This window comes from Archocentrus centrarchus, chromosome 24 (genome assembly GCF_007364275.1).
Source record: "Archocentrus centrarchus isolate MPI-CPG fArcCen1 chromosome 24, fArcCen1, whole genome shotgun sequence".
NCBI lineage: Eukaryota > Metazoa > Chordata > Actinopteri > Cichliformes > Cichlidae > Archocentrus > Archocentrus centrarchus.
In genome coordinates, this window is record NC_044369.1 from 33,716,562 (window position 1) to 33,743,890 (window position 27,329).

Genomic DNA, 27,329 nt, shown 5'->3' on the forward strand with positions numbered 1-27,329 from the left:
TTTTAATTCCTGTAATTATTTCACTTGAGGATGGGAGAGAGCATGTAAACAGCAGAACATTCATGTTTAATTTGAGATTTACTTGTGATTTTAAAAACGTTTGATATGTATACACTCCTATGTATATGTATGTATACATGTTTATTTTTTATAATTGTATTTATCATTTATTTATCAATTTAATATTTTATTATATTTATTGCTTTAAAATAAGCTTTGATAGTTCTTATTTTACTTACAAAGTCATGATTACAGCCCTACACCTTCAGTTTATGTAACCTTTTATTCTCATCAAATTTTGCTGAGTTATTGGTTATTAATTGTCGAGCGTTTTTTTTTTCTCTCTCAGTATTGATTATTGATCAAATTTTAATTTTTATCCATAAAGTCCCAAGCTTTTACTATGAAGGCCTTTGGGCCTACTTCCGCCCTACCTCCTCGGCTCTCGGTAGCTTCACTCCCCGCTCTCGGTCTTCCTGGTTCGGCGGAGTGGGGGCGTTTTTTTTATGTCCGTTTCTAAACACAACAAAGAGTCGCGCGGAGGGGGATTTATTGAGGTCAGTCCGGAGATGAGCTTTAGAGCCGAGGTTCGGGCCTGAGTCGCGGGGGGAGACTTAAATCTGCTGCTCAGAGGCTGAAGCGAGCGGCGGAAGGTCTTCATTCAGTCTGTCCTCCGGGCTCAACATGCGGCTGCTTTTCACCTTTTTAGCTTCTTTCATCGCTCTAACAGGGGCCGCTGCCCCCCCGGACACGACGGGGCAGGACTTCAGTAAGTGTTTAAAGCTAATTTTATCATAAATGTCTTTCTCTGTGAGAGCTGCTGGGACGAGCCGAGGACCGCTGGAAAAGTTCATGTTTCAAGCAGATCTACGGAAGACCATTCATGCCAAACAATAAAAGTTAAAAATCATTGAAAAATCACAAATATTAAAACAAACATCTGAGTCAGGGTTAACAGTTAATCATTACGGCAATTTACTAAATTAAAATTAAGTCAAAGGAGATTAAATGTCAAAACTTTGACCACGAAAATGTAATTATAAGATAATAAATCACACTGCTGGTTAATGTGTTGCTCTTTACTGAATGATGAACTCAGGGTTTAAAAATCTCATGTTTTACTTTAGGGCAGCCTGACTGTGGCAGAAATCACCACAATGATCAGGATCGTTTAACCTTTAAAAATGCTGTGGATTTAATAAAGTTAAAGAGGATGAAACACTGCACGCAAGGAGGCTTGTTTACCCCACAGAGCTCTGCTCTAAAACCCATCACAGACTAACTCTGAGGCTTATGACGGAGTATTAGGGCCACATTTAGAAAAAAAAAAATCATGCATTTTGCGAATAAAAATTTCGAGAAAAAAGCCGAAATAGTATTGTGAGAATAAAGTCAAAATACTATTACGAGAAAAAAGTCAGTCATTTCGAGTCAAATAACAGCCACGGCTGCTATACCCTCTACAAAATGCCTTGAGTAGATGAAACAACTTGATCAGCTGTCTTAGGGGCTCTACACACGGGGAGCAACATCGCTCCCTCTCCATTCATGGAACTTCTGCAAAGCGATTGTGGCCTCATCACACAAGTTCCATAGGAAATGAATGGAGAGGGAGCGATGTCACTCCCCGTGTGGCGAGCGCCTTATTGTGACTTGTGATTCTGCAAATCCCCTCTGTACTGCATGAAGGTGCAATCACTGAAGTCCTTGCATCTGACCATTGCCAGTTTGTGTGGTTTTCCTTCTGAGCAGATGCAGCTTTCTGCACGTCTCATTACCATCCTCATAGTTATCACTACATTGTGTTTGTGTACTAAAAGATAAATAAATTCCTTGTTATAAACCGGATTCCAAAAAAGTTGGGACACTAAACAAATTGTGAATAAAAACTGAATGCAATGATGTGGAGGTGCCAACATCTAATATTTTATTCAGAATAGAACACAAATCACAGATCAAAAGTTTAAACAGAGAATGTATCATTTTAAGGGAAAAATATGTTGTTTCAAAATTACATGGCATCAACAAATCCCAAAAAAGTTGGGACAAGGCCATTTTTACCACCCCCCCCCCCCCCCCCCCCTTCTTCTTACAACACTCAGCAGACGTCTGGGGACAGAGGAGACCAGTTTCTCAAGTTTAGAAATAGGAATGCTCTCCCATTCATGTCTAATACTCTTTCATAGAGGCTAGATATAGGATGTAAGAGTTTAAAGTTCTTAGCACATGTGTTGCGCCATCTTGTGGCAGAATGTGACATCACTTGGCTGGTTGGTTAGTTGGTTGCTTGCCGCTTACAGAGTCACATTAGCTTATGTTAGCTAACCAGTGACAGAGCGGATATCATAAACATACGTAGATGCTGCATTGAGCGGGTTGGCCCATTGCTATGATATGTCAGTCCGTCCACCATATTGGATGTGATCTGCGCTATAAACTAATCCAAGTGAATGGGCTGAACTTCATGAAGTGGCTTTCTACAGAGTTCCCAGAGTTAATGCATCTCAGTCACACATGCGCTCCTGACAGGCACCAAAATAACGTAGCTTTCTCTGATCATTATAAATATTAAATACTCCCTCTTTGTTAGGGTGCAGCGTCAAACCAGCGTATGTATTTCTAATGTTTTAATGAGTGTTTGCAGCTGCCGATGTTTGTAACACTGTTACTGTGATGATAAATGTCTACAGTAACAGATCCTGACATGCAGATATAACATCTGCAGGTTTATGGATTTTAAAAAGTTTTTATATTCAGGGATATTATCAATTTAAATATGATCAAAATAAGACACTGCGATACACACTGATACACACTGATCATTTTCTGTTAGCAGTGAAACTAAAATTATAGATAGTATACTTTTATTGCATACAATAAAATTTATGGTTAAAGTAAAACAGAAAAGGGCTATTTGCAATTTTTGTAAAGTGCTTTATAAATTAAATGTATTATTATTATTATTATTATTATTATAGAAAAAGAAGCACAAATGGAAAAATAGAGTGATGAGCAGACAGCAGCAAAGAGAAGGTCTGGAAGATCAGTCAGTCTGTTTGTGTGGCAGCAAATCAGCAGAGAGATCAGGGACACGTACATGTCTGTGGTCGATAGCTCAGAGGAAACAGCACCCTGAGGAAGCACCATGTGCTGCCCCCTGGCTGCAGCAGTGAGTATACGTTAAACCAGGACATCCTGCCCTCTTTCACACCTGTTAGCAGGATGTTCGGGTTTGTGGAGCTTGTTAGAGCTCTGTGCTGTAAATGTCCACTTTAAAAAAGAAGAAATACACTTATTGTTTTAGTTTGAATGATTTCCTTGAATTTTAATCGTAATTCAGCTTAAAAATAAACAGTGACTGTGAGGAGAAGTGGAAGGAGTGAAGTTTGACTTCTAGAGAAGTAAAGGGATGGCAAAACCAGATAATTAATTTGTGATTAATCATTAAAAGCCAAAATTAAAATGTGATTCATGGTAGAAATTTATTACTGGGTCCAAATCATAACTTTTTAATCATTAGTTAAAGAAAGGAAGTGGATTTTTTTTGTTTTTAAAAGAAGAAAGAAGTTGATTTACAGAGACAGGAAAAACGGAAGGCTATACCTGCCAGCTCTTCCTTTTTTAACCTTCAGTCTTATTTTCATGTCAGAATAATGGTCAGGAAAAATATGTAATAATGATAAATAAATGATGTTTGGATGACATCATATCTCAGTCATTGCTTTCTTACCATGACATCACTGTTTGACAGGAAATGAGACAATAAAACATCCAAATGTTGAGTCCTAAAGTTTAATGTAGACTTCGTTATTTTATTGTTGCAAACTTTTTCTTTTTGGTGACAGAAAAACGTGTTTTATTATAAAGTCTGTGGTGTTTTCTGTGTTTATTAGTAACTGGTGTATTAAGTTTGGTCACATATAGGTGGCTGTAGCTCAGTAGGTAGAGCAGGTCACTTACTGATCGGAAGGTCAGCGGTTCGAATCCTGGCTACTCCAGGCTACATGCCAATGTATCCTTGGGCAAGATACTTAACCCTAAGTTGCTCTCCGACCGTTCTGTCGGAGTATGAATGCGTGTGAATGCTAGTTAATTAAAAAAGCACTTAGCTTAATTAATGATGGAAGTGCTTGTATGAATGGGAGTGCATGGGTGAATGCAAAAAGGTTGTATAAGCGCTTTGAGTGCTCTGATTGAGTAGAAAAGCGCTATATAAGAACTAGACCATTTACCATATAGTTTTAATGTTAAAATTGGGGCATGTTTTGGTGGGCGGTGGCAGAGCCATGGTTTTATTGCAGAGGATTTTATTTTAGATGCTAACTCTGCAGCGTCTCTCTGCAGCGTCTCTCAGGTCGATGCTGGAGGACTTCGACGTGCTGTCTCTCTCCAGCCTGCAGACGCACTCCGTCCGCCGCCGTGACATCCAGACGCAGACGCACGTGGAGAAATTGGTCAGCTTCAGCGCCCTGCAGAGGTCAGATGCTGCCGTCGGTGCAGATCAGTGTCATTTTTGAATCTTTGACCCCAGAAATCTGAACGCGTCCTCCTCCTGATGTGTGCAGGCACTTCAGACTCTACCTGAGGACCAATGACGGGCTCTTCACCAATGACTTCAGAGCCGTGGTCATCGGTGAGGACGGCCAAGAACAGAACTACCCGGTCAACATGCACAACTACTTCACCGGACACGTCATCGGTAAACTCAGAGAGATTTAAGGGGTCTTTATTGGGATTTTAGAGGTTCTCAGGGGGATTTCAGAGATCTTCATAGAGGTTCACAGGGACTTTGTAGAGGTTTTTGGAGTCCTTGTTGGGATTTTACTGACACAAAGGGGTTTGGAAATCCCCGCAGAGATTTAAGAGTTCCATTTGGAGGTTCCCTGTAAAACTTGCCGGGCACTTTAAGAGGTCTTTTTGAGGTTTCTTGTAGACGTTGGGCTGGGCCCAGAATATTTCACAGACACATATCAGTGCATCACAGCTAATTTGAAGGTGTATCTTAAACAGTCAGATGTTGCCAGTCCCAGCCCTGCAGAAAATGTGTGGTGAACTGACCAGGACAGTTTGGGGAACAGCAGATCGGTAACTGTGTTTTTGTCTTCTAGGAGAAGAAAACTCTCGTGTTCAGGCTCATATCGATGACCACGAGTTCTCCGCTCACATCCTGACCGATGAGGCTGAGTATAGCATCGAGGTGAGCATCTGAAAGTTTGTGGAACAAAGTAACGACCTGCTGTTGTGAACATCAGTTTAAATGTTCCTCTCCTCTGTTCAGCCACTGTGGAGGTTCACGGCGGCGCCCTCCGACGGTCGCCTCCTGATCTATCGCTCAGAGGACATCCGCAACATCAGCCGGCTGCAGCAGCCTTCTGTCTGCGGCTACGTGACCTCTGACCCCAACGACCTCCTCCCTGACAGTGTAAGAGCAGCCATTGTGGACGAAGAGGAGGAAGAAGGTGAGAATCAAGCATCAGTTAGCCCCTCACATCAGCACTTCACTGTGACTGTTTCCTCTTTGAGTGCAAAGCTCTCACTGACCTACAGCGACCACACCCCGAGCAACAGGAACTGCGATAACCTCAGAGACGCGAGAACTTCCTGTCGCCTCACAGCACGAATGCTCCTGTGAGGCGCTCCCACTGAAGCAGCTTCATCTGAGCACAGGGCAGAGCTAAGGAGGAGCTCTTCATGTGAAACTAAAATCAAACACCAGGGATGAAAACGAGCTGAACAAAGAGCTCTCCGTTATTAAAAATAAGTTTTTAATTATTAAAAAAAATCTGATTTTGTGTGGAAAACAAACTTTAAATCTTCAAAGGCTTTTAATGTGAAAAAGGAGTTTTCTAGAGTTGAAACAGCTAAGAAAAAACTGCTTTCACTGAAGAAAACTCGATTAGTAAAAGAATTGTTTGCTTTAAGGCTCTGAAGGCCTAAAAAAGGAGCTTTGATCTGTTTTAGGAGTGTTAAAATGAACTCCTGATGAGTGCAGAGAACATTTTTACTGAGGAGACAAAACACTGTTCAATGTAAAAAATTTAGTTTCATAAGTTAAAAGCTTTCAAAGTGGGAAAAAGAGGTTTGAAATGAATTTCTGATGTTAAAAATCAAGTTTTGATTAATAAAAAATAACATTGTCCAGCAGTAGTGTAAATGTTTAAAGGAGCATTCAGTATAAAGAACAAAAAGCATTTGAATAATAAGAAAATGCCAGTTATAATGGGTTTGGATTAGGGATGTTCCCGGCGACTAATTTATTTGTCGACTAAACAATTAGACTAACCGAGTAGTCTAAAACTAAGAAACACTCAGATATGAAATTAAATGTTATGCCTGTTTAATGGACAATGTCATAAACTGTCTAAAGAAGTACTTGTAACCATTAATTGCATTCTTTAATAATGAATCACACTTTAAATGCTGCTTAATGAACTGTGCGGCACTGAACATTGTGCGTTATGAACACTGCACGTTACACTCCGAACAACACAGAAAAAAATGAAAATCAGTTTGTTAAATATATGAAATCGCATTACTGCAAATGATGTTCAGGCATCACTGAATATGAGAAAATAATCTGAAAAACAAATAAATTGTCCCAGTGTTTTACCTGCGGTGCCGACAGAAGCAAAGACTGCTGGGACTTTTTCCCTCCTGGCTCCTCCCTCTTTGTGATCAGTTTGTTTCTCACTTTGTTCATTCCTTCACGTTCAGCAGTCGTCCTCCAGGAATTTGTGAGTCCTTATGTTGATGCTTTGATTATTATTCCTGATTGTTATTCTCTCACTGGTAAAGTCAAACTGCGCTGGAGTACCCAGACGTTCACAGGAGGACTCAGCAGTGCTGAACAGGCCAATCAGAATCATGTGGACCCGACGTGTATTTCTCAGAGCTGCAGGTCAGGTTAGGTTACTGTGTAGGTTCAGAGCGGTCTCCATAGCCACCTTATATCTGCTGGGTTTATCAAGATGACACTTAATTGCAAAAGTGCTCCGAGGTTTTCGGAGGTGTCCGTTCCCGCTGCTCTAACAGCGAACGGCTGATCTTTGGTTTGTCTCAGTGTTTCATTTGTTCCTGATCAAATCGGTTTGGCTGAGATTAAAGTTAAGCTTCATAACAGGATAGTTTTATTAGAGAGCTGTCAGTATATTTGGAAATAAATCATTCGCTCATCTTCATTCTTGATATTGAAATGTGCTGTGCTTGTTTTAACAGCTTAAATAAACCACATAAAGGGAGCAAACATTCAGGCTTCAGCTTTTCCATAGCTGTCACACTGTCATGGTTGCTAGGCGACAGGAGCTACACTGATGTAATTTAGACACACACACACACATACAGACACACACACAGACACACACGCGCTACCAGCTAAAAATGCTTGAGCGGAAAAAGTGATGTCATTCCAGAAGGCTTTAAATAAACGAAGGTCATTTTATCTTTTAGTTGGTTTTAGTTTGTAAACACAGTTTCAGTTAGTTTTCGTTTTTTCCTTCTATTTACTGTTGTTATTTATTTCAGTTAATGAAAATGTTTCTTAAATTTCAGTTTTCTTTATTTCGTTCGCTTCCATTAACGATAATAACCTTGGTAAAAACACATGATGAACTATGTTAAACCATGAACGATGTGGTGGATGTTGAATGGTGTGAAAATGAATTTTATTGTGAAAAGTTCGTAATTGGGATGAGGTGAATGAGCTCAGTGAGACTTCCTGCCGCGGCGTGACTGTAAAAATGGAGTTAAAGGAGTTTTGGCGGAGGAGCTGGCGATCTCCGTCAGAGGGAGACCGACAGTGACCTCAGCGCCCTGACCTCCCTCGGGGAGGCGCGTCTGACGCGTTTCTGTCGTTTCCCGCTCAGATTCCGCGTTCAGAGGGAAACGTCACGTCCCCGACCACAGGAAGAACACCTGTCCTCTGCTGCTGGTGGCCGACCATCGTTTCTTCAAGCACATGGGCCGCGGAGAGGAGAGCACTACCCTCAACTACCTGGTCAGTCTGTGCACCTTTCCCTCCATCACCTCCACCTGCTCCATCCAATCACCCTAATACCACCCCCCCTCCCCCCGACTGCGTTTCAGATCGAGTTGATCGACCGCGTCGACGACATCTACAGAAACACATCGTGGGATGAAGACTTCAGCGGGTACGGCGTTCAGATCCAGCAGGTGAGCGCGCTCTGTTCCACTTCCTGTTTGTGTTTAATCTCGTAAGCTGAGATTCTAATGTGATGTTCCTGCTGTTAGATCATCATCGAGAAGAATCCGACATCTGTAGAGCCTGGAAAAACTCACTTCAACATGAAGGGAAGTCCGGTGAAGGGCAGAGACGTGTGGGACGTCAAGAGGCTGCTGGAGGTAACAGACAGGAAGCTGGCGCTGTCACGCCGGCCGCTGGTGGTGTTGATTTTAGTGGGTGTTTGAGTTTTGTCTGATTCATCTGCTCAAAGGTCTGTAAACACGTCAGCAGCTAATGTCAGTGTGAGAAAAGAGAAAAAGACCGACTGTGGCGTCAGAGGGAAGAACATGCCACGATGTTGAAATGGAGACAAAAAGAACAAAAAGAGAAGTAAATGCTTAAAAAACTAAACTTAGTAAGGTATTAGAAATCACATTTTATGTTTAAAAATGTTTATTCAGCATTAGAAGACGAGCTCAAAGGATCTTGAAAATAAGACCCTTTAATGTAAAAATCCAAAGCTTTTAATGTGGATACTAGGGCTGCATAAAATGATTATTTTAGTAATTGAGTATTCTATCGATTATTCCATCGATTAATCGAGTAATCGGATAAGAAATACTTTTTTTTTATTAACAGTTTATCTGCATATTTTAACTTCCGTACTGCAGTTTTTCGCCATGTGAACAAACAGCGGTGGATGGAGCAGCTACAAAGTTCTCTTTTCTTCACCTTAACACTTGCTGATCAGGTGCTTGATGAAGGACCTCCAGCTGTTTCCCAGTAAAGATTTTAATGGTGGTTACTAAAAGAAAAAGCTGCTGATTTGGACGCTGGAAAAACGTTTCCTTCTGCACTACTTGAGCTCACGTCTCTATAACAGCTTCGTCTCTTTGCGCTTGCGCAGTTAAAACCGCTGCCTGCTATGAGTGTTCTGAAAAACTAGTGGCTGCGGGAGCCATGGCGCATGTGTGAGTAATGGTGTAATGCTTTGTATTCACAAGCATTCTCAAAAATTCTACTGCAGGTCTATATTTAGTCATTAATAAGGGATTAAAGTATAAAAAATATTTTGAAGGAGCCCCTCGGTCCTGGGGGGCGGGCCTTCCGTTACTGAACCATCGCTAGTGCTAATGGCCCGCGCTCGCTAGCAAACCAGTTCTGGTAGCTACAGCTGAAGTAAAGACAAAAATAGCAGCTGAAATTCTCAGCGAGCACAACACACACACACACACAGAGAGCAGTGGAGGCGTGGAAATGCATGTCAGCGACAGTTGCCACCCGTCCCGTAAAGTACGGAACACGGCATGTTACGGAGCCGTATTCCACGGAGTCCCGTAACATACGGGGTTCTGTATTTTACGAGACAGGTGGCAACTCTAGATGATCCACTCTGTGTTAAAGGAAATCCATCACAGAGGCAGAGAGCTTTTTCAAATCTGTGTGTGTGTGTGTGTGTGTGTGTGTGTGTGTGTGTGTGTGTGTGTGTGTGTGTGTGTGTGTGTGTGTGTGTGTGTGTGTGTGTGTGTGTTTCACACTCCAGTCCAGTAGGTGGCGGTAATGCAGTTCTATGTTGGTTTGCCAGCCACCAATAGACCCACAAAAAGATGACGGAGCACTAATGCTGCTAATGCTAGTGAGGAGCGCAGCGTACACCGAGACAGCTGAGCGCTGCAGAGTTTAAACGAAGCATCGACACAGTAAATTTGTGTTGATAAATTTTTAGAATCGATTTAATCGAGTTAATCGATTAATCGTTGCAGCCCTAGTGGATACTGAGGCGCAGGTTGGTGTGATGTGGGCTCGGTTGGCCCGGCTCGCTCACGGCTCTGTTCATCGGTCTTCTTGCAGCAGTTCAGCGTGGACATCGCGGGGAAAGCCTCCAACGTCTGCCTCGCTCACCTCTTCACCTATCAGGACTTTGATGAGGGCACGCTGGGCCTGGCCTACGTTGCCCCCTCCAAACTCGACATCGCTGGAGGTCTCTGCTCCAAAGGTGAGTCCTGCTGCTCCGCCCTGCAGGTCGTTTTGTCTGGATCAGTCACTCACACTGTGGTTCCTTCACTCTGCAGCTTGTCCTTCAACTCTAAATGAACAAGGAGTGATCTACCTGAACACTGGCCTCACCAGCACCAAGAACTACGGCAAGACCATCCTGACCAAGGTGGGCTCATCAGAGAATAAAGGTGACGTTCTGATTGGTTAGTGTCAGTGGGTAATGCCTGTTCCTTTAAATGTCTGCGAGTGTGTGTGAAACAGGAAGTGACTGTGGAGGTTTGTCAGCTGCTGACACAGGACACCCCCTCACCCCTCCTACTTAGAAATAACGATGGTGGCGGTTTCCCATTACAGGAAGCAGACCTGGTGACGACCCACGAGCTCGGCCATAACTTCGGAGCGGAGCACGACCCAGACAAGCCGGACTGCGCCCCCCGAGAAGACCAGGGCGGGAAATACGTCATGTACCCCATCGCCGTGAGCGGAGACCACATCAACAACAAGGTGCTGCAGCGAGGTCACATCACGACCTCTGCTGACCCCTAGCATGCAGATGTACTGTCAGACACTTACAGCAAGCCTCCCATCAGCAGCATGGCAGAGTGATGGAGTCAGCTGCCTTAGATCTTAAATGCTTTTATTTTAATCATGTCCTGGATTCAGACCCAGCAGAAGCAGCTTTGGCTTCAGTGAAATCATTTCCTGTCCTGTCACTCTGACCCAAACTCAGTGAAGCAGCTTAGCAGCCTCTGATCGTCTCCTCCCTGTGTCTTCTCGAGGTTTATTCTAACATTGAACCTGCAGGAGATCCAGATGTTCTCATGAACAGTTACAGTGAGTCAGTCTGAGGCGTGCATTCACCGTCTAAGTCACAGCATGAGCCGATCTCCACTCCTCTGCCCACATTTTACTTTCCTGATCTTCCTTCTAATGTGACAGCTGAGGAGCTCTGAGATGATGCTCTGTCAGGATCATCTCAGCAGCTGTTTGTAGGGGTCTAAACTATGAGCTGTAACTATTTAAACAGACTCGGATGCAGGTCTTACATCCGTATGACTGATTTTTTTTGCTGGGTAGAAACACGTAACCCCAATCAGATTATGGTGCGTACCGCTGGATGAGGAAGGGATGGTAGAAACCCCAGGAGCTGGTTTCATTTTCCCCCAACCTTCACAAAAGTTATTCGTTAATAACTGTTTATCAGTGGGACCAGTTTCTGGGAAACTTGGTGTAAAATTGACACCAGTGTGTGGGTCTCACAGAGAGGGAACTCCAGACGTGCACCAACAACCGACACTCTCGAGTCTTTAGACATGCAGAGTGTTAAAGTAGGATCTGTGAAGGAGAATTTGCTTCTTGAAATGTTCTTCACATCATCCAGATTTAATGTTTAATGGTGGGATTATCAGCCTGTTTCAGCACTGTCTCTGACGTGCTCACAGTGTTTTCTGTAGCGTCTCTGTGTCGCTTTCAGACACTCTTTCAGACGAACTGCCTCTCGTGTGTTTCAGATGTTCTCAAACTGCAGTAAGCGCTCCATAGTGAAGCGTCTGAGGTCCAAGGCTCTGTCCTGCTTCAGAGAGAGGAACATCAACGTGTGCGGGAACTCCCGGGTGGAGCAGGGCGAGGAGTGCGACCCGGGGCTGCTGCACATCAACTCGGACCCCTGCTGTACACCCGCCTGCAAGCTGAAGCCCGGAGCTCAGTGCAGGTCAGTTACACCTGACAGGTGAGGCATTTGTCCCACCACAGCGCTCTCAGCTCATCCTTGGTGTCTGTGTTTAGTGACAGGAACAGCGCCTGTTGCAGGAAGTGCAGGTTCGAGACCAAAGGGGAGGTCTGTCAGGAGCCCATCAACGCCACCTGTAAAGGGCGCTCACGCTGCACAGGTGAGCTCTCTGCACTACATGACTTTTATTGTTTTACAGCCTTGTATTGGTGCGCTATGAGCCTTTCTTCCACTAGTGTGGATTATTAAGTGCTTTATTTTAGAGAATATATGAGAATATGCTGGAAAGTTTTAACATGGGAGTCTATGGGGACTGACTCACCGTGGCGCCTCCGCAGGATGCCAGAGGAACTGCAGGTTCAGTGTTTCCAGAGGTCCCCATGGATTAAATCATTCTCCTGGAAAAATGATCAGGAACAGTGATTGGGCTCTGGTTTCACTGAATCTGAATCCTTTATATTCTCTTGTACTGTGTGTAGTATTTAATTTTCTTATTTTAGCCAGAACAGTAACAGCTTCTTCTACTCATACATGTTTTTTAACTGGTAGGAGACAAACCAGAGAGTGAGATTTAATTTAAAAAATGGCTGCAGGTGGAAACTCATCTGTGATCTAAAAATAAACAATAAATCAGAGTGTAGTAAAAAAAAAAAAACTTGTTTGTGTTGACAGGAAACGGCAGCGAGTGTCCTCCTCCTGAAAACGCTCCAGACGCAACAGTGTGTTTGGACAGCGGCAAGTGTCTGGATGGGGAGTGTATTCCCTTCTGTCAGGCCGTCCTGAAGCTGCAGCCCTGCGCCTGTAATGGTGCGACACGCTTACTTCCAGCTGGTCTTTGTTTACACACAGTTTAAACTTTGTAAATAAATAACAAATAAATAAAAATGTATGGGATCTAGACAAGAGCCCTGAGGAACACCGCTAGTAATACAGAGTTTCACAGTTCTTAATACAGTTTTGCATCATATGCACTGATTTACTGACAAGTTTTTGGATGAAGTACCTTTAAAGAACTCAACAGGCTGCAGGGAATTAGAGTTATAATTACTTGTGTCACACTTCCCTGCTTTAAACCTGCTGTTATTTCTACTGGAGGGTCTTTCAGTCTGTCTCATGGCTGCAGTTGAAGCATTCATTTCCCCTCCTTTGTTCCTCCCAGAAACTAATGCTTCCTGTAAAGTCTGCTGTCGGAACAGCTCCGGCGTCTGCACCCCGTATCAGAACAAATCAGGTGACTTCCTGTTCCTGAGGAAGGGCAAACCCTGCACTGTGGGCTTCTGCGATGGAGCGGTGAGAGTGTCACTAAACCTTTAGAGCTTTTACGATGAGGATAGCAGGAAGTGATAACTGTTCCTGTGTCTGCAGGGGAAGTGCATGAAGCAGGTGCAGGACGTGGTGGAGCGTCTGTGGGACTTCATCGACAAGCTGGATATCAACACATTCGGGAAGTTTCTGGCTGATAACATCGTGGGCTCGGTGGTGGCGTTCTCGCTGCTCTTCTGGGTTCCTTTCAGCATCCTGGTCCACTGCATGGTGAGAAGCAGTGTCTCTGATTCTGAGTCTGTGGAGGAGCTGCAGAGTGTTTGGAGGGCCTTTAAAGTCTGACTTCTGTCACTCTTCGTCTGTTTCAGGACAGGAAGCTCGACAAGCAGTATGAGCAGACCACCAAGTCGCTCCTCTTCCCGAGTGTGAGTACAAACATCTGAGAAAATAAACGTTTCAAAGCTCTGACATGTTCTGACGTGAATGCTGTTTTCCCAGAATGCCGAGCTCCTGAGCAGCCTGGATTCGGCGTCTGTTCGAATCTTCAAATCTCCGACCTTCCCCTCTGGCCCCCTTCGCTTTCATCCCAGCAGCCCTGAACAGACCAGCGCTCCTGTGGCCTCTGGCGCTGACCCAGCTCGCAGCCCGCCTCCTCTGGACAGCCCCCGCATGGCCACTATCCATGAGGACCCCAGCTCTGACTCCCATCTGGATGAAGCATCCCTTGAGGAGGCATTCGGGCGTCCAGTGGGGGCGGGGGCAACTCGGCGCTCCTTTGAGGACCTGACGGAGAAGACGAGCCGCAGTGAGAAGGCAAAGGTGTTCAGGCTGCAGAGGCAGCATCAGATCAACAGCAAGGAGACGCAGTGCTGAGGCAGCGAGGGCCTCCACCTTCATCCTTTTTCTGCCTTCAGCTGCCATCATGTTTTTGTCCCTCTTCAGGATCCATCCCTGACCACAGATACAAGCATCAGACTTTCATTTTAAAAGCAATCAAGAGCAGTGACTGTTTCCGAGATTTCCCAGATTTTAGGAAAGAGCATCTCCACTCTGATCCAGAGGCAAACATCTCAGCAGCTGCCCGGGGGAACCGGCCTCTCACCTCAGACCCTCAGCCATGTAAAAAACTGATAAAATTACGCGCAACACAAAATACAGTAAAATTATAAAAAATATACAGTCCAAATCTTTAGATAATGTCGTCAAATTCAGCTTTGATTTGTGTTGTCATATGCTGTCAGAGAACAAAACCTCCATATTACAGCATAAATAAAGCTGTAACCTGAATAAAAATGAAAGTGAATGAAACAGAAACAACTCTGACAAAGCTGCAGGTCCAAAAACTGAAGCCAGTGTCAAAGTGCCTTAAACCTGCAGCTATGACCAGCAGGGGGCGACTCCTCAAGCTTTAAAAAAGTCTAAATGAGCCTCATCTCACCTGCAAACACCTCAGGAAGCACCCTCCTGATGTGGTCAGGACTGTCCTGCCAGAGTCATGGGGGGGGGGTTGGGGGCGGGGCTGCCGTATGAGGGTCCCGGCGGCTGCGTCGATCTTTTATATCCGTTCATTTTGCTTCTTGTCATTTCGCACTTTAAAGTCTTCCTGGAATCACACCAGCTGTTTGTCTTCCACTTAAACGTCCCGTCCTGTCAGTGAAGAAGCTCAGCGGTACTGGGACTCAAACCTGCCAGTGTTAGTGCCTTGCTCAACATGCTGAGCTGCTCTAAATACATAAACCTGAAACATTTTATCCTCCTGTGACGCCTGTTGGACTGTTTGGAGCCGCATTTTAATAATTAAAATTGAGCTGATTAAACAGTTTCTTTGAAGGTTTTGATAGAAATTTAAATTTTAACAGTTTTTAAAGCAAAAGCACTTCGAAACACAGATTCAGGATCAGAAAAATCTGTTTCTTGCTCTCTGAATATTTTCCTCTGGGATAAATTCTACTGTTTTATAAACCAAATAAAGTTTAAAGTTTGCCTCTGAGGGTTTTTCAAAATGTAACGTCCAGAAGACTAAAAAAAGAAAAATGCCAAAATAAAAATGAAATATAACTACAGAGTGTATCATTAAAAATTTATTTTTTAAAATTATTTCTAGTTTTCTAAAGAGGAGCAAGACTTTTGCTTCTACAAAAATATGAAATACATTTAAAGTCAGGTTCAAACACCAAAGTCAGCTGTGTTCCAAAAAGCTTTAAACCAATCTTTATTTAAAAACAGGTGTTTTGTGTTCTTGTTTAAATATTTTTGATGGTTTTAGCAGAGAGCTCCACGGCCATTCTTCTGTGGTATTCTGATGCCAGTGTTTTTAATGTCGCGCGTTCGTCTATGCAGACGACGCTCTGCTGTATTTACCTGTCCTTTACTGTCACATGACTGGTGATTTAATGTCTCATTTTATGTCAGCTTTTGGATTAAAAAAATAAAGATGTTTCTGAGACTCTGTGTTTGTGTGCTGCACCCCACCGGGTCAATGGGTCACCAGGAAATAGTTACTCATGTTTGATCATTCTGACCCATGATGCAAAAGAAACCTGCTGTTGAAGTGAATATAAAATAATGTGCAATTTAAGTGTAGGTTATCAGAGTATAACACTAAACATCATGAGTTTTTTTTTTCTTAAGAGCTGCTCAAGTGAGCATTAAAAGCTTGCGGTGGGGTGGCTCAGCGGGTGAGCAGGCAGCCATGGATGCTGCATGGCTGCAGGTGGCCCAGGATTGTGTCCAACCTGTAGCCCTTTGTTGCGTGTCTTCCCTGTATCACTACACTATCTAATAAAGGCCAAAAAAATAAATAAATTACTCGAGAAGCATGAAGAAATATTCAAGTTTGTTTCCATGTGCAACTATGAAGGTATTGATTGATCTTTATTTCAGACATATAAACAACAAACCAATATATACACATACTGGCATAAACGTATCATGAAATAGATACTTTAACATATTTCACTTTTAAAATGGAGTTGAGTAAAATGTATATTTTTTAGGCTATAAGTCCAGTTTTTCAAAAGGCGGTTCACAACAAACCTACTTTAACCCTCAGACACGGTGTTATAAATTTGCTGTTGCCAGAATGGCAATGACCAAGTCGTAGTGCATTACTCAAGGCCCTGTGTTATGTCATGTTATAGTGTAGTACGGTAGTTAACTTTTTAATGATTATTACAGCGTTCCACTGGTGGAACGGTGTTCACGACAGCGCCAGTAGCTGAGTCTTTATCAATGCTGTGTGGAGATGAACCGTATTGTTTTGCACCAGCAGTTGTAAAATATCTTGGTATAATTCCATGTACAATACAGGAATATTCTAATTATATTTGTTAAGGGAGTGTTGAGGAACGATACAACACCGCATAGCTCGAGCACTCGAATGCTGAGATGTAGGTTTTATTGCATTAATCAAGCCAACGTTACCCCCTACCGGGCATAACAGGATATAGCTGGAAAGCTACCTCTACGATATCAAAATAGGTTAAGCCCGACACAGGCTACAGAAGGTCTAATTAAAATAAAATAAATAAAAAATTTTCGGGAAAAATATTAAACCCTAATCCCTACCCCATGTTCAACCCTGTACCAGTGTACTATGTTCACCATCACCCCCACTTCCCTTCAGCACGAGTATACACTAACCGCACAAAAACAGAAAAGGAAAAAAACCTTATGTGTAAATATATCCATCGTTCCATCCATTCTCTTCCGCTTATCTGGGGCCAGGTTGTGGGGGCAGCAGCCTAAGCAGAGAACACCAGGCTTCCCTCTCCCCAGCCACCTCCTCCAGCTCATCCGGAGGGACCCCAAGGCGTTCCCAGCCGAGAGATATAATCTCCCCAGCATACTCTGGGTCTACCCCGGGGCCTGCTCCTGGTGGGACATGCCCGGAACACACACACATATATATTCAGTTAAAAAAAAAAAAAAAATATATATATATATATATATATATACACCCCTCACATGTCTGCATATATTTAAGTATATCTTTTCATGGGACAACACTGACAAAATGACACTTTGACACAATGAAAAGTAGTCTGTGTGCAGCTTATATAACAGTCTTCATGCAGAGCAACAATTCATCTTTAAGATCCTCACAGAGTTCTTTGCCATGTTGGAACTTTCAGTGACCAGTATGAGAGAGTGTGAGAGCTGTACTACAAAACTGAACACACCTGCTCCCTGTGCACACCTGAGACCTAGTAACACTAATGAGTCACATGACATTTTGGAGGGGAAATGACAAGCAGTGCTCAATTTGGACATTTACAGGTGTAGTCTCTTAGGGGTGTACTCACTGTTGTTGCTGCTGGTTTAGACATTAATGGCTGTATATTGAGTTATTTTGAGGGAAGAATAAATTTACACTGTTATATACAGCCATCAAGTTTGACTTTCCCCTCAGACTGCAGTCCTTCTCTGTCAAAAAACACCCTCTGTACATTTCCTGACAGCATGTCTGGCTTTATTCATAATTTGTGCAGTACTATCTTTTTTGAGGTCCATGACCTTCAAAAACAGAATGTTAGTGAGGTCTCTAAATCCTGCTTGATTATTGATCCGAACTGCTCTGTATTGAAGTTTACACGATGGTTGAAGTTTTGTCCGTGTTGCTCCAGACTTCCACACAGTCCTCTGGGTAAAGCGATATAAGTGAGCAGTAACATAGGCGGGGTGATTTGTAATGCTGAGGATGTTTTGCTTTACTCAGTACAGAGACGCTTCCTGACAGTTTAGTTTGGAAATGTTTTGTTATCTATTGTCACACCTGGAAATTCTGTATTGAAGACTTGTTCTGTTTCAACATTATTTATCAACAGTTTTACTCCAGCATCCTTTCTAATATTTCCGATGATGAATTTAGTTTTGTTTAAATGATAACTTGTTTCTATCAAACCATGTTTTCAATGGATTCATTTCTTGTGTGAATTCTCTCCGCCACAAACATTTGTATCATGACCGCTCCTCTAATACCACAGTGCTGCAGTTTATCAATATTACAGGATTGTGTCAATGAAAACTCCAACTGCACATCATCTTTGTATTATTAGTGATATTTTCAATGAATTCTATTAATGCCATAGATGTTGATCTGTAACCATACTGACTGTTAATATTTTATCAATGAATTTGTCAAATCTGTTGATGAAAACTTTTACAGTATTTTGGAGAATTGTGACAGTAGAGAAACAGACCTGTAAGGGTGTCTCTAATGGATCATTTCTTAGATCAGGTCATTTGTTTGACTGTATTCAGAATAACAGAAATGGAGAACGCAGTTATCTGACCAATAACGTGGCTGCTGCACTTAATCGTACTAACAGACCGTCCAAGAAGGCGGAGCTCCAGTTTGCTGAGAGAAGTTCCAGGATGTTATCTGCAGGTTACGGCGTGCTGATTAGCAGGTATCTGTGTTTTAGCTGATGTCACCACTTTGGCCAAATACACTAAATACTTCTGGAAACAAAATGTCACGGCCACTGTGTCCATTTTTTAAGTACAGTCTGAGGGTGTAGCTGTGAAGCTACAACCAACACCTGCAGTTTGCTAAAGAGTACTGTGGTGGAGATGGTGCTTTATGTGCCTGGATGAGTGGATTAATGTGTTTCTGACTGAAATAAACCTGATGGACCTTTTAGAGGTTTTAGAGGCTTTGATGGTCGAACCATGGAAACATCAGACTGAGAAACTCAACAAAAGTTTATTTTACACATAAAAAAGAAACATTTTTATAGGAAATCAGTACAAAAGTATCTCCTGGAATCACAGAAACATCCTCCATGACATCACTGCGGCCCATCAGAAGGCAGGGCTGAGGGCGTCGTACAGCCGGTGGACGGCGACTTCGATCATCTCCCTCAGAGTCTCATCCTCAGCACACGACACCGACTGTAATGCACACAGGTCAGATAAAGGGTATTATTACAGAACCTGTGTGTGTGTGTGTGTGTGTTGTAATAAAGAGTAACTTATTTTATTTTCTACTGACAGACAGAAAAACGCTTTTATAATGACTCACAGCTGGAGAGAGAAAAATGCTCAGCTCAGCCACTGGAGGAAAAACAGCTCGCGCGATGAGGAAAATCTGAAATTCATTCATTCACAGCCCGAGTGCCGGAAACACTTTCGAATGGACGACAACTGCACAGGTCACCTGGTGGGAGGCAACCTGTCTCCAAACAGTTGTAGTCCAACTTGCACGGCTCGGTGAAGGTTTGCAAATCATCTAATTAAGAAACAAAGACTATCTGCAACAGGGGACTCAACGCAGCAGGCTGTGTTCTGGTTATATTCCTGTCCAAAGCACCTGTGTTTGCAGCGTCGTCGGCGTCCTGCAGGAACTCGGACAGTATAGATCTGTGAGGCTTGGCTGGACTCTGAATCTAAGTTAACAGATTTTTTACTGATTTATCAGTTAATCGCTGTATTATTACAGATTACATGTAATTGCCAACTTCCCATCTTGTTGCACCAAAGTTACTGAAGTTGGTGAATGACCTGCTCCCCATTTATAAAGCAAGCATTTCAAAGGCACCAAAATCGCAACTTCATTACACAGTCGCAATAATTTTGGTTGTAACGTGCTCTCAGGCCACCGTTTCCCTAGTGTGACTGCAGCTAACGGGTCACGTCTGGGTGGCTGCGTCTCGTGTTTACAGTCTATAACTTTTAAATTTCATGTTGTTTTCTGTCAGGCAGTCTGGCTCCGCCCACTTCTCATACTCACTCTGGTCTCGGGGTCGACGGATGCTGTGACGCCGTCCACGGTCACGCTGAGGTTTTTACCATCTCTGAAATTCACGCAGTCATTCCCGAACATGTCGCTGCAACATAACAAGTTATTCTTCCACCTGAAAACTTTTATTTTGAAAATCACTGCAGAAACTTCCCTCCTTCGTCCCTGAACTGAAAAACTACAGCACAGATTTTACTGCAGCAGAAACAAATGAAAAGCTTCAGATAATAAATTTATTATTATTACTTCTCTCTGAGGGTGCTCACTCTGCCCAGCTGGCACATACAGAGATAAAAATCAAACGCCCTTTGTGTGCGTGTGTTGATGACTCACTGCAGCATGAGGGCGAGCCGCTCCACGAACACATCCACGTCGAAGGTTTCCTTCCTCCCCTCCACGACTGAAACACACAAACACACAGACGTTAAAGATTCTGCATGGTCCTCGAACGTCCCACTGCGGGCTGCCGTGATGTGTTTACTGACACTTCTGGGCGCTGGGGTTGGACTGGACCTCGAGGATGACGGTGGTGATGGCGTCGGCGTACATGTCATTGAGTGGGTTGGCGATCCACTGAGGAGGAAAAACAGGAAAGGATTCACCGACTATTACTGACCGCAGCCTGAAGGGGAACACGTGGACACGCTTTCAGCTCAACGATGGTGACGCAGAACAGAAATTACTGTAATAACCATAATTATTTATTTTTTTAATTGATCAATTAACCTATGGGCCTTAACATAAAAAAAACCCTTAAATTTATGATGAAGAAAAAAGACAAAATCGGAAACTTTTCAAACGTGAGAACACAACAACTTATCTTTAAGAAAGAATCATCTTTCAGTCAATCAGTTCATCTTTGTAAGTCTATTTAAATCTGAACATTTTCACTTTTTGTGTTTCAGTCGAGCAGCTGATTGAAGCAGCAAAGGCTGAAACTGAAGCTGCGTTCATGAACAACAAAAGCTGCAGGAAATCGCAGTGCCTCTGTTCACCTGGGCTACAGTATACTGTGTGTGTGTGTGTGTGTGCCTGACCTCCAGCAGCACCATGCTGGCCTCATGAACCATCGTGATGCTCTTAAAGATCCTCACGGTGATTTTCTCGGTTCCCTCCACTTGCTCGACGTCACCTGAGAAACACAAACTGCACGTTAAACACAAAGAGCGACGGAGCGGACTGCGGCGAGCTTGTTTACTGCTCTGTGCTGATGGAGGCTGCAGATCAGGACTGTTCTCTACAAACGACCCGATGGAGGTGAGAAACCCTGACACTGACATTTACAACATTTAAACCACAAAATTATAATAAACTCAAGTCTGACGTGCAGAAAATCAAAAACATTTTCAGTTTATCGTCACGCAGGACAAAAGTATCAAATCTTCACGTTTAGAAGCTCCAAGCTGCAAATGTTTTCACCTTTACAAGAGGCTGAAATGATCACAGAGGGATGAAAATACTCATACTGAACCCAATGCAATGCAATGTGAACATCACACATTTAGCAATGTGCTTCAGTAATCCATCGGTCCAGCACTCTGGTGGCTGTGAAGCTAAAATGTTGAAGATCAGGAGCGTGAGAGCACCTTCAGGTGATGAGAGGAGTCTGAAGTTTATTCTGGATGAACTGTGTGAGGCGTCCTGGTTTCTTACCTGCGAGGTTTCTCAGCTGGCTGACCAGCAGTGAGATGGGTCCGGTGTACGGGATGGCCTGAGTCTGGGTCACGGTGCCCATAGACAGATCTGTGTAGTCTGCACAGACAGAGCAGAAAGAGTCAGGAAACAACCGGGGAACCTGAACGCACTACAGTTATGTTCAGGGACCAGAGTCAGACTGGAATAATTAAGTACAGATCAACACTCGATTACTGACTGGAGAGGTCGGAGGGCGCCAGGATGTGATAGTTGAAGTTTCTTTTGACGAGGATCCCGGAGACCCTCTGACCCTGAATGCACTTCTTGTCAGCAAGCGAGCCCATCACCTACAGCAGAGCATGCTGGGAGTTAAGGTGGCAGAAGGTGAAAGAAATCACATTAAAAGCTGCAGACAGTGTTCAGGTGGACCTTTGCTAGCTTCTCTCCTCTGAAGTTGAGCGTGACGGCCTCGGTGTTCCTTGGGTTGTGCACCTCGATGTGGACCTCATCGTTGTCCTCGTACTCGCGGATCAGAGCCGCCTTCAGACGCGCCATCTCGTTCTGCTCGCCGTGGACCAGAATCTGCAGACCCGAGATCAGCATCTTTAAACTAAATTCACTGTTATTCATGAACTCAAACTGAGCTTTGTGCACAGTGTGAATCCGCAGAGCAACAAAGAAAAACTTAAGTTCAGGATTAAAGCTCTGTGTGACGCTCCCACAGCGCTCAGATGTCCGACAATCATGAAGAATCATCACTGCTCTGCTGCTACAGTTCTTAAAACTTTTTACACTTTTTCCTCTGTCTTCATTCTGTGTATGGATACATGGAAGAATGGTGGGAAATGCTTTAGAACACACTTGTTGTCTTCTGTCTGATGTGGCTGTGTGGGTGTAATCTGATTACCACATGAGGAGGTTTGAGGGCTCTGATGAACTCGCTGGTCTGCTGGTAGTCTGTGTGAGCAGAGAAGGAGATGTAGTCCACCGACATCTTCAGAGGAAGCTTCTGACCCGACATGGTGGTGATCTCATCGGGCTCCGTCATGATGTGCTGACAAACGCAGACAAACGCTTCAATTACACCTCGTTTAACGCTCGGCAGGAAGAAATCAGGAGCGGAGCAACGTTCGCCCGACTCGGCTCCGCGGCGTCCTAAAACTTTATTTAACATTAATGTTCTGGTGTCAGGTGGTTTAAAAAAAAAAAAAACTTCCCACAGAGACCTGACATCTGCGACTCATGGTTCAATGAAAGTTACAAGTGCTGTAATTTTCACTCTGACCTGATGGTGGCCCTGTTGCCTCACTATCAATGCCTAAACCCTGACACAGGGGCGCCTGCTTGGTTTACTGTCAGGTCTAATATGTTTTGATTATAGCAGCTCTGCAGATGAAGCCCAGCTGCCTCCACTGCTGGAAACACAAAGGGAAATCTGATATCCCAGAAACATTTTCAGCTTCCAAGACCTCAGAAACTCTCCTGGCCTTCATCTGTGCAGAGGAACCGTGACTCCAGGAGCCAACTGAGGCTCTAAAATCAGAAGCACGGCTGATTTGGGACGGTTCTCCCACTCTACAGGTGGCATAACATATGGCGTGCTCTGGTGGGTTCTCGGTCTGAGGTGGCCTCACCTTGGCGAGCGTCCCCTCAACGCAGTAGCCGGCGATGATGACGCCGTTCCTGCGGTCAGTGCACCAGCTCTCAAACAGCTCTCTGGACAGGCCGCTCTGCATCATACCAGGAGACGCCATCACCACACTGGGACCGATGTCATCAAAGTGGTCCATGCTCTGAAACACACACACACACACACACACACACACACACACACACACACACACACACACGGTGATGTAAAAATACAGATCACAATATCAGCTGACTGACGACCTACAGAGAGCACTGGCTGACCTTCAGGTTGCTGATGTGCTTGAAGACGAAGGGGTTGTTGATGTTGATGGCCTTGCGGATTTTGTCATTCATGGCGTTGATGTAGGTCTGGTACACGGCCATGCACTTCCTGGCCAGAGACGAGGCGTAGTAGATGGGGATGTCGTGGAGCTCCGGGTGGTTCTGCCAGTACTCGTCTGGTTCAAAGAAACGAGCAGAACAAAGTTCACAAAAGGTCCAAACGGGCTGAGAGGGAGGAGAAACTGTCAGACCTTGATCTCACCAAGGATGAGCAGCAGCTCCTGAGCTCGACCCAGGGCGAAGACGGGGATCAGACAGCGGCCCTCGCGGTTCACAATGTCGTGGACGGTGTTACAGAAGCGAGCCTCCCTCTCCTCCCGCTTCTCGTGGATGTGGGTCCCATAGGTCGACTCCTGCAGACAGAGTGTAAGACTTTACTGAGCGTGCTCGAGTCGCTGCTTCATCGTGTCACAGTAGGCTTAGAGGTGACAGATGTTCCTCGTTAATCTTGGGCTGTTCAGCCTCTACACATCATGTTTCACATACTTAGGTTACACCTCATTCAGGTCTCCAAGATTCTGATTCAGATAACCTGCATCACAGAAACAGTGTCTTTACTCTGTTTTCCTTATTTCCTGTCACATGCTTCCTGTTCCTGAGGTGGATGTTTCTAATAATGAGCTCAGTGCATGTTTAATCCCTGTGAGCTCAGGCTGCTCTGAACACTCAGTTTATCTATTGTTTTTTACTCTTGGCTCTAGATGATGTCATTAAGAAGCTCTGTGAAGCAGCCAATCAGAAGAACGTCAGCTTAAATTAGGGAGAGGCTAAAAGAGGATGAACTGAGAGGCTGCCTGAAGGCCCGGGATCAGATAAAGAAGGATTATTTTGGATCATGTAAAGCTGCTGATTTCAGATTTCAGCCTTAAAACGTCTCACAGAGTCACACTCACTGTGATGAGGATGTCCGGCTTCACGCTCGGGATCTCTGCTGCCATCAGATGTCTGTCCTCCTGACGGGAGAAGTCACCTGTGTACAACAACTGCACACACACACACACGCACACACAGGCACACACACGCACACACACACACACACACACACACGCACATCAAACACAGGTAATAACAGATGTCTGAAATCATTAAATCTCTGCTGTGAAACAAAAAGCTGATTTTTACTTTTACCATCAGCTGGTTTCTCAGATGTTTTTGGACCACTTCAGAATAAAACTACTAAAATATAAAAGTTGTAATTTCATCAAATGTGAATCTGTGGTTTTATATTTACAGCCTCACGCTGGACCTCAATCACAAAAAGTGCAAGCGATAAAGGAGTGTGAGGAGACGGTGCAGCATTCCTCTGGAGATAACAAGGTTTTACAGAAAGTGTTTGAGGACTTTCCTGCAATAACCAAGGTGGGCAGAAGGAGCAGGAGGAGGAGGAGGAGGAGGAGGAGGAGTAGCAGCTGATCAGAAGAGAAACTGCCTGCAATTATTGGCTGTCCATGTGGAGGACACTATGAAGGAATGAGGGTGTAAGTTTATATGTTTCTGTTCTGTGTTTGTTTGGGAGAAACAGCAAAGTTATGAAGCTTCATTATTATCAGTGTATTCTTTACAATTTGTTTAATTTCTTGTTGGTATTTATTTAATTCGAGGACATGTTTCTGGGTTGTCAATGATTTGGAAAGATGTGAAGAATGACCGGAGTGAATTTATTCCATTTAAAGATGTGTTTTCTAAGACAGCCTCACCTTCAGCTCTGAGACGATACAGACACTCGGCTAAGGAAGCAGACGAGCCACAGATGTGTGAGTGAAACATCTGTATATGATGTTTGTGAATGAGGCTCGCTGTCCCTGTGTTCACAGGAGGTTATTTCATCTTTATTTCTTGACTTCTTAATGAGCTTCAGTGTTTTGAGATGTGACAGAGCGGGACACAAAGGTCCAGGAACTCTGCAGAACATGCAGTGATTGAGGCTTTAAACAGGTGCTCAGAGGGGAGCTTAAACAAACTGCATGTCCATAAAAACGCTCTGAAATCACAGAACTGAGACGCTCCTTCTAACAGCTGTCTGTAGCTGCTCTCTTTTTCTGAGTAAAGCCAAATGGATTTAGCTCCTAAAAATACTTCATACACACATTTACGAGGACAGATCTGAACACCCACAGAGGCACAAACATACAGGACAGAAAGCGTGAAGGTGTACCGTGGACTGACCTTGACGCCGGCGATCTCGATCATGAACATGGCGGCTCCGAGGACGTGCCCGGCATGGTAACACCAGAACTTGATGCCGGCCACTTCCTTCACCTCGTGGAAGTTGATGGTTTCAATCTTCTCCATGCTGTCCTCCAGGTCAGTCTCAGTGTACAGCATGTCATCCGCTGAGATGTTACTGCAGACACGATAGCATGCAGTCAGCGTACCGCACGTTACCCCGAGCAGCCGCAGTAAACCCGTTTCTCATCAGTTTCCATTCAAAGATAAGAAAATGAGTCCAGGAACCAAAACCAATCATCAGCTGTGAGGCTGCAGCCAACAGTTCTCCTGTTTAAAGTGCACCATTCTGATCATCTCTAATGCCATATTTGGTTGTCCTACAGCAGCTTTGCATGAGTCACATGCATTGACACTGACCTTTGCTCTTGTTTGGGTTTCAAACCCGAGCAAAGCCTCTGTCCCGTGAGCCTCACCTGACTTTGACGTAGTCGGACAGCAGCCAGCGGTAGATGGCTTTGGTGGCGTGTGTCATGAAGGTCCGGCCTTTAAAGCTGGTCTTCTGCAGGAACCAGGGCAGAGCGCCACAGTGATCCAGGTGGAAGCTGCAGGACAGAGGAGGAGTCAGGACAAACATCTGCAGTACATCCTCTGATTTATCATCGTCATCATGCTGCAGGCAGTCATGTGAACTCTCAGAAGGCTGTGATGAACTCACTGGCTGATGAGCAGCAGGTCAATCTCAGCCGGGTCGATCAGGTCGATGTAGGGCAGAGCGTCCATCCCCTCCAGACCAGGATGGATCCCACAGTCCAGCTACAGCCCCCACACACAGACAGATGTTTTACACACCGAAGCTTCACGTTCACAGCTGGAAGGCTCATCTTCACACATATCTTACCATGATCTTTCTTCCTTTGAACTCCAGGATGATGCAGGACCGTCCGACCTCCTGACCAGCTCCCCTGCGTAGAAACACACCGAGACCATCAGCTTCACCTCATCCCAGCATCCACCTGCTCCACATTTCATCTGACAGCTCAACTCCAACTGACCACGGCTAATAACATCCAACACACATTCACACTCACTTTAAACCAAACTCTGTTCAAAAATCACTCAATTTTAATTTAATTTAATTTGTATATTTGAAAGCGCAAAAAGCTGACGGAATTTGGGTCACGTGACTAAATCGGTTGCATTGAGACTTCACTGTAATCAGTCCTGAGCTGTCACAGCGGATCGCAGTCAGTTCAAAGTGCCGTTAAATGACCCCGAATCAAAGCGCCGCCCCGGCTGCATCCGCTGAGCGCTGCCTGCGCCTATTTGACGCGTTTTCTGCTTCAAACGCCAGAAAAACCTGAATGAGCGATTTTCTGAACGGAGTTCTGCGCGCAGCAGGTCCGGCTGGAAACTCACAGCGGGCGGATCAGCAGCTGGTCGCTCTCCTCCGCGGGAACCGGCATGTCGGGTTTACGTTTAGTCGCCATGTTGTTTACTTCCACATAACGATAAACAAACAAACAAACTCTGTCATCACTCCGTCAATCAGCCGCCTGCGAACAACGGTGGAACCGCAAGGTTCACTAATACGTAACTTCCGGCCCCTGATGAAATCTCTCCGTGTAACACAATTGGTCTTA

The 27,329-nt window shown here is 44.3% G+C and overlaps 2 protein-coding genes across 4 annotated transcripts; one reads left to right on the forward strand and one right to left on the reverse strand.

Moving 5' to 3' along the window:
- The first annotated feature begins 428 nt into the window (after window positions 1–428).
- adam17b (ADAM metallopeptidase domain 17b) lies at window positions 429–15,866 on the forward strand. 3 transcript variants are annotated; one of them, XM_030722295.1, is made up of 18 exons: window positions 429–769; window positions 4,345–4,477; window positions 4,566–4,699; window positions 5,109–5,197; window positions 5,279–5,459; window positions 7,863–7,993; window positions 8,083–8,169; window positions 8,248–8,358; window positions 10,034–10,175; window positions 10,252–10,343; window positions 10,532–10,681; window positions 11,689–11,888; window positions 11,963–12,066; window positions 12,579–12,713; window positions 13,066–13,196; window positions 13,272–13,439; window positions 13,538–13,594; window positions 13,668–15,866. In XM_030722295.1, exons 1-18 carry the CDS (start codon window positions 685–687, stop codon window positions 14,040–14,042), a joined length of 2,505 nt encoding a protein of 834 aa, XP_030578155.1. In that variant the 5' UTR covers window positions 429–684; the 3' UTR covers window positions 14,043–15,866. The 3 variants fall into 3 exon arrangements, with proteins under 3 accessions (XP_030578155.1, XP_030578154.1, XP_030578156.1); XM_030722294.1 differs by having other exon boundaries at window positions 10,031–10,175; window positions 13,668–15,861; XM_030722296.1 differs by lacking the exon at window positions 429–769 and adding an exon at window positions 3,095–3,169 and having other exon boundaries at window positions 10,031–10,175; window positions 13,668–15,861.
- Window positions 15,867–18,857: 2,991 nt separating this feature from the next.
- Window positions 18,858–27,288, reverse strand: cpsf3 (cleavage and polyadenylation specific factor 3). The gene is made up of 18 exons (XM_030722306.1): window positions 27,106–27,288; window positions 26,588–26,651; window positions 26,405–26,502; window positions 26,163–26,291; window positions 25,687–25,864; window positions 24,414–24,503; window positions 23,723–23,873; window positions 23,461–23,636; window positions 23,181–23,339; window positions 22,454–22,600; window positions 21,976–22,128; window positions 21,785–21,893; window positions 21,565–21,663; window positions 20,949–21,043; window positions 20,397–20,484; window positions 20,245–20,311; window positions 19,903–19,999; window positions 18,858–19,064 (listed from the first exon to the last, which is right to left on the reverse strand). Exons 1-18 carry the CDS (start codon window positions 27,174–27,176, stop codon window positions 18,975–18,977), a joined length of 2,061 nt encoding a protein of 686 aa, XP_030578166.1. The 5' UTR covers window positions 27,177–27,288; the 3' UTR covers window positions 18,858–18,974.
- Window positions 27,289–27,329: the final 41 nt, after the last annotated feature.